Raw genomic sequence first — 12,736 nt, forward strand, 5'->3', positions numbered from 1 at the left:
GGTTACCGCCATTTTCCTGAGTCTGGGAGAGACCACTGCACCTGGTTCTCATAGTGAAAGACTGTTGCTTCCATGCTCGGTGAGGAAGCGCAAGTCTCTTAAAGATGTTCATCTTTTAAATGCTCAAATGAGCAAGAGATCTGTGACATGGAAATGCCATGCTGTAAGATAAGGGACTTGAATTCAAATGTTGTGTATAATGGTTCACCGTAACAATCCCCAGCCAGCTTCAGGCACTTTTCTCAAAGGATTTACTAGGGTAACCAGTGAGAGAAGGCAATGGAATATGACCTATATCTGACACTTCGAAAAGATGCAGAAGTCCAAGGTCAGCTGTTTCAGGTTTGTGTTTTGCTTGTGGGGTCTAAGGAGGTCTATTCTATGACTGTATGAGTAGCTGCTTAAGTAGTGTATGAGTTTTTTTTTCCTGGCTCTTTCTTGATTTTCTATTTACAGTCAAATATGAATTAAAAGGCTTAGTTGTCTTCAAAATTGTGTTTTTAGCTTGTTAACTCTTTGGCGTATTTGCTTGTGTTTCCAAAACAGTGTAGCGAGTATGACTTGGACTTTGGAACTGAGTGCTTGCAACTGGCCCTAAAGTATTGTGACACAAAAGCCAAGCTTGTGGAAGGATCACCTGACCTCTGGAAGGTAAGCAGGATGGGACTGGCCCTAGCCCCTCTCTGCGCACACTTGTGACAAAGGCGCGGCAGTCCAACAGGAGTCGAGAAGTCCCACCGTGTTTATGAAGCCATCCAAGAATAGTATCACGTGCTGGCTTGGCCTGAAGACAACTCACTTTGAGATAATTCCATCTGATTCAGCTTTCCTCTTTCCCTTGGGTTCTCTCTGCAGGTTCTGGTCCCATTCGCCCAGTGGCCTTGAAGCTACATCTGTGCTTCCCATCATGGCCACTTTCCCTTCCTCCCCAGTGTCACAGGTAGAAAGTAAGTGTGCCCAGTTCTGACCTTGTGGGAGGTATTGGCTGACCCACTCTCTAGCACCTACTAGGAAATGGACTCTTTCTTACAGCAGGGCTCAACTCCTCTGTGGGTAAAATGAGTTCTCCTGGGGGTACGTATGGATGCATGTTTCATGAGACAGATGGGTGCTGAGCAGTGCATTCTGAAACAGAGTCGGAAGGACATTCATGATTCTGAAATTGAAGTTGCTGCTTCTGACCGCCCCTCCCCCCCCCCCCCCCCCCGCCCCGCAGTGTCTGGATATTACCTACTTACACCAGTTCTGAGATGCTGGAAGTTCACAAGTGTATTTTCTCCTTGAGTGAAAGCAGAAAGCTGCGTGGGTTGATGGGGTCTTTTGCCAAGCCCTGTGATGAACTGTGTTGTATGCTAAGACCACTCAGAGGTACTTATAGAGTCCAGATTCAGAGTCCTGGAATGTCTACATCCTTGGAATGCTGTTGGGTGGAGAAGACTTGTATTACGGCTCATTTAAGACTATCTTAGAGTCATTAACCTGGCAAACAAATGTTTTATTCACTTTGTATCTTTTATATTTATGTGACTGGATGGTGTTATAAACATTAATTATGGGCATTTTGGCAATGATCAATTGGGTGTTCTGTTGAAGATCCTGTCTGATATCCCTGGACAACTTCTTCTGTTTGCTAGACCTAATTTGAAGGCCAAGTCCTAAAGTATACATTCTGGGGCGCTTCACTGCCGTGGACATGCTCTCTGCCCTCGCTTTGACATTGTCAGGGTGTCACTCTGGTGGGTGTTTGGAGCTTTCACTGAGCTTGTGGAGCACTCTAAGAGCTGTGGAAGAACAGGCAGCAACTCGGTGCATTTTGATCTTCCCCTCCCCTGCTTCCCTCCCCTCCCCTCCCCTCCCCTCCCCTCCCCTCCCCTCTCCTCCCCTCTCCTCTCCTCTCCTCCCCTCTCCTCTCCTCTCCTCTCCTCTCCTCTCCTCTCCTCTCCTCTCCTCTCCTTCTGTAAGAGATTTGTTTATTTCTTTGAAAGGCACAGTTAGAAAGATCTGAAGTATATGCCCTATGTGCCAGAAGTCGGGGTTCAGGACCCAGTACATGAAGAATTCATCTGTCATGATTATACACAGGATGGTTGTTTCAGCTGCCATCAGAGATGCCAGGAAGACAGTTATTTTGTGCCTTACATGTGCATTTTGGTGAAAGTGAACATGTGAGGTAGCCATCCAGGTTCCATGCCAGCCTTTGATTGCTAGCTCCTCTGCGGTCGGCAGGAGAAATCAGGTTTTTCAGATCACCTTGCATGGAAGAGCGCCCTCCATCCCTCTGACATGACTCAGTATCCCAGCTTCCTCCATAAAGCATTAAGCCACTAAGAAAGGGTCACAGCTGGGGCCAGCACAAGGGGCCTACCTTCCCACTCCCCTTGCATCCTGGTTCCCTGGCAGCCTCAGGAAACATTGCCCTTGGATGGGACAGCATCTATTCTGCACAAGAACTTCCTTCTAAGTTGTGGTTGCTCCATATTTTTGGCTTGATCTGATCTCAAGTACTTAGTCGGGTCACTCACTACACTGTGCAGACTTCATTGAACAGACTTATTATTTCTAAATGGCAAAACCACTTTTGAGGCATAAAGGATTTATAAGCAAGTGAAGCAGTGTTACAGCTGTACTCCTTTGTCTGGAAATGCTTCTTTAGAAGGACTTGGTAAAGCGTCTGTCATCACAGTGTTATTGAAGCAGTGGCTTTGGAGGATTCCTTCGGATGGGGATCCATCCAAAATGCACTTTTCAGACACAAGTATTCTAGCATCTTTAAGAACAAAAAAATAGTTTTTTTTTTTAAATGTCAACAATACAATGTGGTGACGTGAGTTTTTTTCTAGAGGTTTTTGTTTAGTTATCCACCCTGAGGAAAAGAACAGCTTCTAGATATATATTCAATGAACTGGGAGTAAATTAAAAATTATTTATGTCTAAAACATTTATTCTCTTTAAAATGTAAGTTTTTATTTTGAACTATTGGAGTCACACATTCATTTTCCTATGAAGGAAGGCTGAAGAATATTGACTCATCCTTAACTTTTGAGAGATGATGGCCAAGTCAACTTGACTTCCTTCTTTCCTCCCTCCCTCCCTCCCTCCCTCCCTCCCTCCCTTCCTTCCTTTGCTCTTTCCTTCCAATTGTTTCAAAGTCGGAGCAACAAAGAGGAGGCTGAGGAAGGGGAGAGAGAGAGAGCAGTTGCTCATCTGTTACTTCACTCCCTAAGCCTACTGCAATGGCCAGGGCCCGCCGGATGGAAGCCTGGAACCAAGGACTATGTTCAGATCTCCCATGTGCGTGGCAAGGGCTGCAGTGGTCAGGCCTTCCCCCATTGCCTTCCCAGGAGCACTTAGCAAGGAGTTGGACTAGAAGCAGCAGATGGAACTCAAACCTGCATCCTGATGCAAGGGGTGCGGCCTGGTCCTGTAACACACTGCACTTCCACCAGGGCTCAACAGCTAGGTTGGAGAAGTGTCTGTCATGAAACAGATTCACACAGTGACAGATTTCAGGGCAAGGAGCAGATAAAGGAAAGATCATCACTGTTCTTAGGCATATGCCGGGCCCCTGTCCACACTATCTGCCAGAACCATGTGAAGAAAAACCTTAAACAGTGAACCTGGGCCCAGCGTGATAGCCTAGCGGCTAAGGTCCTCACCTTGAATGTGCCAGGATCCCATATGGGTGCTGGTTCTAATCCCAGATGCCCTGCTTCCCATCCAGCTCCCTGCTTGTGGCCTGGGAAAGTGGTCAAGGACAGCCCAAAGCCTTGGAACCCTGCACCCACGTGGGAGACCAGGAAGAAGTTCCTGGCTTTGGATTGGCTCAGCTCCAGCCGTTGCCGCTGCTTGGGGAGTGAACCATCAGCTGGAAATTCTTCCTTTCTGTCTCTCCTCCTCTGTATATCTGCCTTTCCAATAAAAATAAACAAACCCCAAAACAACGTGGACCTAATCTGTGTGCATAGATATCTTCAGTTCAGAAGGACATCCGTTTAAAGTGAATGGGTCTTTGTAAACTGTTATAATATCAGCAAGAGTGCAGCCTGCTGATTTTTTTTTTTTAATTTAAGAATTTTGTGTTTTTTTTTTTTTATTGGAGAGGCAGGTTTATAGAGAGGAGAGACAGAAAGACCTTTTGCCTGCTGGTTCACTCCGCAAGTAGCCGCAGTGGATGGAGCTGAGCCAAACCAAAGCCAGGAGCCAGGAGTCTCCTCAGGGTCACCCATGCAGGGTCACCATGCGGACCTAAGGTTTTGGGTTGTCGTCAACTGCTTTCCCATGTCACAGGCCGGGAGCTGGATGGGAAGTGGAGCAGCCAGGACATGAACATATGGGATCTGAACATACAAGGTAGGATTTAGCCACTGAGCGATTATGCTGGGCCCAGGCAGGTAAACTTTAATACAGGGGCTTTTTCCCCTCCTGGCTTCTCTTCCCAGTACATGCCTTACTGTAAAACAGTAATGCTCACCATCCTGTTGATATACTATCATGTTCTCTTTCACTGTGATACGTTAATTATATTAACAAGCTATCAGGTATCACTGCCATATCATCTTTATTCAGAAATTGAAAATGGATCCTCAGCCATTTATAGAATTAGAAAATATTTTACTCTGAGTTTGCTGTGCTGGTCTAATCTAGAGTTGGTCTGCATCATCTTCATGGTTTCTTTAACACTGAAGCTTTCCCTGGGGGCCACTGTCTAAGCTATCTCACACTTTCCCGCTCAGGTTAGCCTAACAAGCCCTTGTCTGTCCCTCAGGTGACCTACAGGCGTGATCTGTCGGCTGCTGAGTCCATCATCAAGGGTGAGTGTGACCTTGCTGTGTGTCAAAAAATGTCAGCCTGCTTGGAATTTCTGATGACGGGTGGGATCCTAGTGGTCTCCAGAGGGCCAATGTTCTCTTTTATTTGGATTTCAACAATAATTACATTTTATTTTGTATTGCTTGCTTTCAAAAGGAAAATGTCATTTATCATGATGTCATGGTGGTTTTGCTTTTTTTTGCTACTTTTTATTATCATTTTATGATACAGTTCCATAGGCCCTGGGATTTCCTTTAACCCCTCCCCAATTCCCTCCCTCCTCACTGAGTTCCCCTATATAATTACTATAATATAGTTCTTCATACACAGCCATATGTCCGTCATTGAGAGCATGGACAATGGCAGAGTCCAGCATCCCATTGTTAAGATATAGTAAACAGTTTCATTGGGCGTCCATCTTTGTCTGGAAACAGAGATGCATACTGCACTGTATCCCACATCTGGACAAGACAGTCCCCACCACATAGTTATTATACATCCCCTTAAATGAAAATCCACAATACAAAACCAAAACAGGAAGAAAAATGGAAACTTACAACGCCATGAAGTTAAGTTACATGCTGCTAGATACGAGAGTCTCCATTACACAGTTACTATACATCCTCTTGAACGAAAAGCCACAAAACAAAATCAACAGGAGGGAAAGAAATTAATAACACTATGAAGTTAAATAACATGCTACTGAATGACTAATGTGTTGCTGAAGAAATGAAAAAGAATCAAGAACCTTCTGGAAGAAAATGATGCTACTGTGTGATCTATGAGTCAGTGAAGAATTTAATCAGAAAAGTGTTTTGAAGAGATGAAATTAACCATAACCAAAAATCAAAATCCATGAGATACAGTTTCCACTGATTTTCACTGGTGAAATATGTCTCCTGTAGGCAACAAATAGATGGGTTTTGTCTTTTAATCCAGTCTATTAATCTATGATGATTGAGTTTAGGCCATTTACACTCAGGGTTAATATGAATGGGTGGCAATTTGGTCCTGTCATTTTAGCAATGGGTTGTTCATTGAATTAGTCTTCTGTTGTCATTTTACTGGGATGTTCTTTGCATTTACCTTTGGTTTTGATGGGTGCTATTCCTTTTCTCTGTAAAGAGAACATCCTTAAGTATACTTTGTAGGGCAGATTTGAAAGAGGCAAATTCTTTTGTTTTTAAAGATTTATTTATTTTATTGGAAAGGCAAATATACAGAGAGGAGAATCTTCCGTCTGATGATTCACTCCCCAAGCAGCCACAGTGGCCGGTACTGCGCCGATCCAATGCCAGGAGCTCTTCCAGGTTTCCCACGCAGGTGCAGGGTCCCAAGGGTTTGGACCGTCCTTGACTGCTTACCCAGATTACAAGCAGGGAGCTGGATGGGAAGCAGGGTTGCCAGGATTAGAACTAGCACCCATATGGGATTCGGGCTTGCAAGGTGAGGACTTTAACCACTATGCTATTGCGCTGGGTCTGAGGCAAATTCTTTTTACTTTACTGTGGAAGAATTTTATTTCATTCTCAGAAAAAGGAAAGCTTTGCTGGATATGTTACCCTGGGATGCAAATTTTTTGCTTTTAGAATCTAGAATATGTTGCTCTATTCTCTTCTGGCCTGTAGAGTTTCCTATGAGAGGTCTCCTGTGAGTTTAATTGGCATTCCTTTACATGTCAATTGATTTTTTTCACGTACACATTTAAGATCTTTTCCTTATTTTTGGTTGAAGAGAGCTTGATGATCACGTGTCTTGGTGAAGAACACTTTTGGTCAACCCTGTTGAGAGTTCTGTGCCCCTCCTGGAGGTTGTTTCCCAATTCTTTCTTTAGATTAGGAAATTTTCCCCATATTTCATTAAATGCATTTGTAAACCCAGCTTCTCTGTCTGCACCTTCTGGGACTCCCGTAACTCTTATACTTGGCCTTTTAATAGTGTCTTTCAATTCTTGAATACTTTTTTGGCCTGATCCAGCTCTGCTTCCAGCTTTGTTTTCTTCCCCCTGGTGACAGGAAATACCTTCCAGTTCTGAGATTCTTCTGTCTCCTTTCTATTTTAGAGACTCTCCACTATACTTTTCATTTGCTCCACTGTAGTCTTCATTTCTGGTATATCCGCTTCCATTTGATTCATTTCCAGTGTGACGTATTCCTTGAATTCCTTGAATTCCTGCTTTATGTGCTTCTCATTGTTGATAAGCTTTATAACAAGTGTTTTGAATTCTACATCCCCCATTTTCTCGATGTCTGTATCAGTGAACTCTGAGGTTGGCAAAGGGGTTTGCTCCTTTGCAGAGGAGTCTTCTGTATACTCAGTGTGCCTCTGTCTCTTCTTTTGCTTTTGGTCATTGTACTTTTGGTTATCAGATTCTTTTCCTTGGAGCAGGTTTCTAAGCTCTGTCACCCACAGGCCTACAGTTCGATTTTACTTATTGTGGTTGCTACATGGCTCTTTGGTTGCAGTCACTTGTGCCACTCCCTCCAGCCAGTTCCAGGTCTGGGTTCTTAAGTTAGATTTCCACCATGGTCTCCTTAGCCCAGCTTCTGGCTCACCAGTCTGTACCTACTGTGATAACTTGCTGAGGCTACACCATTGTTTGTACAACCTTTCTTCTACTTCCGGTTGGAGCAGGTCCCAGGATTATGGAGACACCAGGTGTTCTATATAGCTAGGTTGTTGTTGGTGCTGAGCTTGCCGGAACCTGTTGAATATTAGGCCTGAGGGACACACTGACTTATTTTGACCCTTACGATGCTGTATTCAGTATTTTCCTGTGGGACCAGTGCAATGCATTGAGCTCAGTGAGTTCTCGCAAGCTCAGCAGATGTGCAACTCACTGTTGTTCCTGCAGTCTTGAAACTTTTGCCACACTGTACAAAATGGCACCTGATGTGCCACCACTAGAGTTCTTGATCTACTGGTTGTCGGGTCTGAGGGCTACTCAGACCTATCTTGGGTGGAACCCGTAGGATGCCATGTTGTTGCAGTTCACTGAGCCAGAAATGAGTTCACTCCCAGCTTGGTGCATGCACAGTACTGTCCATAGCCCTTGCCTCCTTAAACAAAATAGCGCCTGATATGGCTCTAGGGGACTGACTGGGCTGTGAAATCCACCCTGTTCCTGCACTGCCAGTCTCTGACCTGCCACTCTGTCTCTGCTCCTGGTCAAATCACACAGACTTGAAGGATGGGTAGTTCTTGGGGTTCACCGCCTGAGCTTCCAATAGATGTCCCTTCCCACATGGTTGCTATTGGAGCTCTGACTGTCGGTGTGATTTAGATCACCACTCGCTGAATACCACTGGGATATCCGTCACTGCAACACCACACACCGTCGTGTCCGCTGCTTTCCTGTGTCTGTCAGTCTCTGGGTACCCCTCTGCCGTTGTTCTCTCTCCCATTTCCTGGAATGTGCCCTCTATGCTTCACACTGCTAATATTTCTCCATCTGTTTAAATGTGTCTTTACCCTATTCCGCCATCTTGATTCGCTCAATGGTTTTGCTTTTGACAACGGAAATACTTGTCCATTTGAGAAAATCTCTATTGATAGGTCGGTAGAAGGGAAAGTTGAAAATCTTAATAGTGATAGATTAACCATTTTTAAGAAAATTATTTGGGGATGAGAGAAAGTTACAAACTTTTGTTTTGCCCTTCACATACAGGGCAGGGCTTTACCAGCTTCATGAGCCAGAAACTTAATTCAGGCCTCTCATCCAGTGACTTGAACCATCCCTGCTATCTTCAAGGCTCACGTGAGCAGCAAGTTGGAATCAGGTGCCAAGCTAAAATTTCCAAGCGAGGCATGAGGGTATTAAAAGTTGCATATTAGTAAGGTTGCAAATGTATTTTAGTAAAAAAAAAACAACAACACAAAACTTTTACATTTGAAAAGAAGAGATTCCTTCCATCTACTGGGTCACTCCCAAAATGACCTCAGCGACTGGGGCAGAGCCAGGGCAGAGCTCAGAGTGGGTAGTGCCTTCTGGGTCTCCCACATGGGTGACAAGAATCCGAGGACCCTACTGAGTGCAGGTTTGCAGGACTCGCTGACAGTGCAGCTGAGATGCCCAGCCAGTCAGGCTGGTAGGGGCCACCAGACTTTGGCCCCATAGGCATTTCCTTTCTACCCTTCAGAACGGCACTTGCCTTTGCCCGGCATGCTGGCACGTTGGGACATTGGGCAGCACCTTCCCCAGAAGGAGCACTGCTTGTCGGAAGGGAGACACCAGACTGGGTGCTTCTTAAGTCCCCATTTTGATCTTGCAGTGACTGCAGTTTTGTTTTGTGATTTTTAAATACGACATGTGTCTAACTCCTTTGCTATCCTTTTTCACAACATTGACTAAGGTTCCAGCTGCATAGCGGGAGTTCATTGTATCCTCAACTAGAACTTTTGGGAACGTCTTCAAGGTGTACCAGGCACCTTCATGCTGGGTTATGGCATCCTCTCTCCTAGGCTGCAAGAACAATGGGCTTCATCGCAGGCCAGGCAGCCCATGACTGGCCTCTGCTCACCAGCTATCAATGTGTCCTTCTATTTTTGTCTCCCCCAGTTGTGACAAAGATCCCTCCCCCATGTGACCTGATGTCCTCTGGGGACAAAGTTGTCTTGAAGTGAGAATCACTTTTTCAAATCTGTATTCCCAGTAAGAGCAGAGGTGTTCACTCCACTACTGATAGAAACACGGTGCTTTACAACATGCTAATGACAGACTTCTGCACATGCAGGTGATGGCTAAGGAGGCTCAAAGTGGTTGTTTTTAAAGATTTATTGGAAAGTCAGATTTACAGAGAGAAGGGAAGAGAGATTGACTGATTGATTTTCTTTTTGCTGATTTATTCCCCAAATGGCCACAACAGCTGGAGCTGAGCTGATCTGAAGTCAGGAACCAGGAGCTTCTTCCAGGTCTCCCATGTGGATGCAGGGTCCTAAAGCTTTGGGTAATCTTTCCATGCTTCCCTAGGCCATAGGAGAGTTGAATGGGAAGTGGACTAGCTGGGACATGAACCGGCACTGTATGGGATGCTGGTGGTGTGAGGTTTCAGATTAGCCAGTTGAGCTTTCAAGCTGGCCCATGTTCAGGGTTTTGACTGAGAGATGAATTTATAGGGCCAGTTCTGTGGAGTAGCAGGTAAAGCTGCCACTTACAATTCTGCCATCCAGTATGGATGCTGGGTCATGTCCTGGGTAAGTCTCTTTTAATACAGTTCCGTGCACAAGGCCTGCAAAAAAACAGTGGAAGATGGCCCAAGTGTTTGGGCCTGTGCCCTCGACATGGGAGACCCAGATGAAGCTCCTGTCCTCAGGCCCTTTGGGGAATCAAGCAACATATGGAAGACTTTTCTCTGTCTAACTTAAGTTTCAAATAAGTAAATCTTTTTTTAGAAAAGAGATGAACTTCCAAACTGAAACTATTGAAGTAGAAAAGAATCAGTCTGTGCACTGAATGTACCAGCTTTCTTGAAAATGTTGGGGAAACCTATGGTACAACAAACTGGCCACATGGTCAGAACACTGAACTATTTTCTCTGATCCTAATGCTGATGTGTATGTTACCCATAAGTTGCTTGTCTTTCAAGAGTATTTTGGTTTGAATCATTAATGTGGTGTAATTTGTGCCTCTGTGTATGTAAACAGAGCATCTATAGCTATTAATCAAAATGTTGACATGTATTTACATATCAACCAGGCGATGTGTAAATATTACAGCAGCCTATGGCTAAACCATGATGTGGTTTGTTGAGTTTTCAACACAAAGAAATACAGAACTGATGTTTGGTTTCTTTACCATGTCGTTGCTGGATCTCCCAGGTGGAGTGGAGACTCTGTGCTCTGGCTCACCTGAGGAGTCCACAGGACTTACAGGTAACTTACAGGTGATCAGAACAGAGATCTTTAGAAGTGAAAAAAAAGCCTTCATTACAAAAGTAATGAAAGGTGCTCTAACTTAAACTCTTATTGAGAGAACAGATTCTACTGTGGGTACTTTGATTTCTGTGGTATTTTCAATGTTCTGTTCTCAGAAAAAATAATATAGCTGGCTGGGCATAAACAGCTGAGGTACATCAACAAACACCTCAAGTTTCCTTCCTCTCGCAAGGGCCATGCAAAGTGCACAGAATCATCTGGTCTGGCCTTGCCAGGGCACCTGCAGACGAGACTCGGAATGCAGTCCAACCATAGCAGGCTGTTTTAAGCTGATAACTTTGTGTTGCTTGCCAGTGACGTCAGAGATGTCTGGATGGCCCTTGGAAGAGAAAACTCTCCCCTCCACTGTGATGCTGCGCACCCACTGGAGGATCCCTGCTCTGGGGCCCTGTGACTCAGAAATCCTCCTCTCCCCAGAAGCAGTGTGGTTATCTGAGAACTTCAAGGGCGAGTGCTTGGCTCTACTCCATTCAGTCAGAATCAGTGTCTTAATAAAAATGCCGATCAGCTGATACAATAAATGCCAAAAGCATTTTTCTAGGCTGTCCCTCATAATTAGGTCACTTTGAACTAAACAATACTGTATTGTTTGAAAGATGGAGAGAGGAAGAGAGCGAGCTTTTTCATTCATTGGTTCACTCCCCAAATGGCTGCAATAACTGGGGCTGGAGCAGGCCCAGTGCTTCCTCTGGGTCTCACAGATGGGTCCAGGGACCCAAACACTTGGGCCCATCTTGAGCTGCTTTGTCAGGTGCATTGGCAGGGAGCTGCTTTGAAACTGGAGCAGCCAAAATTCAAACGAGCATCCATGTGGGATGCCATGTGGGATGCCATGTGGGATGCCAGCAGCAGCTGAAGCCACTGCAGCACCAGCTACAGCTGCATTGCTTTTGAAGACTTCCTGTTGTCTGGCAGCTCTAACTGCCCTGACTTCATGACCTGCATTCGTTAGCCACAGGACAGCAGGAATACCTCTGGGCACAGGGACGGGAAAGCTTCTGATCCCACTGAAAAAACTGCCATAGAGCAGATGACCTGAACGGTGCACTGAACTGTGGGCTTTCTGCTAGTGTGTGAGAGTGGCCAGGGTCAAGTCAGGGAGATGCACTTAGGGAGCTGTTGGAAGGGCTTGGTTCACCTGATTGTGCTGAGTTCCAGGATCTGTCTGAAGACTGAGCTTCAGGGGCAGTGGTGGGTTGGTGCAGCACACACACGGGGGCCTCTGAGCCTGGGCGGCCCAGCGCACACACAGGGGCCTCTGAGCCTGGGCGGCCTGTGCTGCATCCCAGTCTCAACGCAGTCGCTACAGACAGGTGCACTGGTGTTCTGGGGGCAGGGGCAGGTGGGTAAACCAACACCAGAAGTAAAGTTTCTCCTTTTCTTTTGCCTTTCATTTTGTTCAGGATTGCATGACATCTGCAAAAGTTGGTGAGGGCCTTCTTTATTTTTTAAAAGATTTATTTTACCTAAAGTCAAAATTACTTAGAGTGAGCGAGAGGGATAGAGGTACATCTTCCATCTGCTGGTTTACTCCCCAAGTGACTGCTACAGTCAACCCTGGGCAGGTCTGAAGCTAGCCACCAGGTGCTTCCCCTATGGGTGCTGTCCCTTCTTTCACTGTTCCCACATGCCATAAGCAGGGAACAGGATCAGAAGTGGAGCAGCTGGGACCCAACCAGCACCCATTCTGGATGCTGGTACCACAGGCGGGAGATTAGTGTGCGTGCCGCTGTGCTGGCCCTAAGTGCTCTCTGTTTTGCTCTCTATCATCTTGTATAAGCAGTTAAGACATTGCTTGGGATGCCCGAGTCGCCTATTGCAGAGCCTGACTTTGGCTCCTGGTGGCTAGAGATCCTGGGAGGTGCCTGTGACGGCTCTCGTGACTAGGTTCCTGCCACCCAGTTTGGCCCATTTGGCCACAAAGAACTGCATTTTGTTTTTTTAAATAGCTGAGTAGTATTCCATGGAGTAGATGAACCATAGTTTTCTTATC

At 45.6% G+C, this 12,736-nt stretch overlaps 1 protein-coding gene across 1 annotated transcript in view; it reads left to right on the top strand.

Moving 5' to 3' along the window:
- Positions 1–12,736, top strand: part of CRPPA (CDP-L-ribitol pyrophosphorylase A) — a 253,771-nt gene that overhangs the window by 81,178 nt on the left and 159,857 nt on the right. Inside the window, exons 4-5 of the mRNA XM_004582471.2 lie at positions 547–651; positions 4,766–4,811. Coding sequence (XP_004582528.1) covers positions 547–651; positions 4,766–4,811 — 151 coding nt within the window. The remainder of the gene's footprint in view (positions 1–546; positions 652–4,765; positions 4,812–12,736) is intronic.

The sequence above is a fragment of the Ochotona princeps genome, chromosome 20, assembly GCF_030435755.1.
Source record: "Ochotona princeps isolate mOchPri1 chromosome 20, mOchPri1.hap1, whole genome shotgun sequence".
Lineage (NCBI taxonomy): Eukaryota > Metazoa > Chordata > Mammalia > Lagomorpha > Ochotonidae > Ochotona > Ochotona princeps.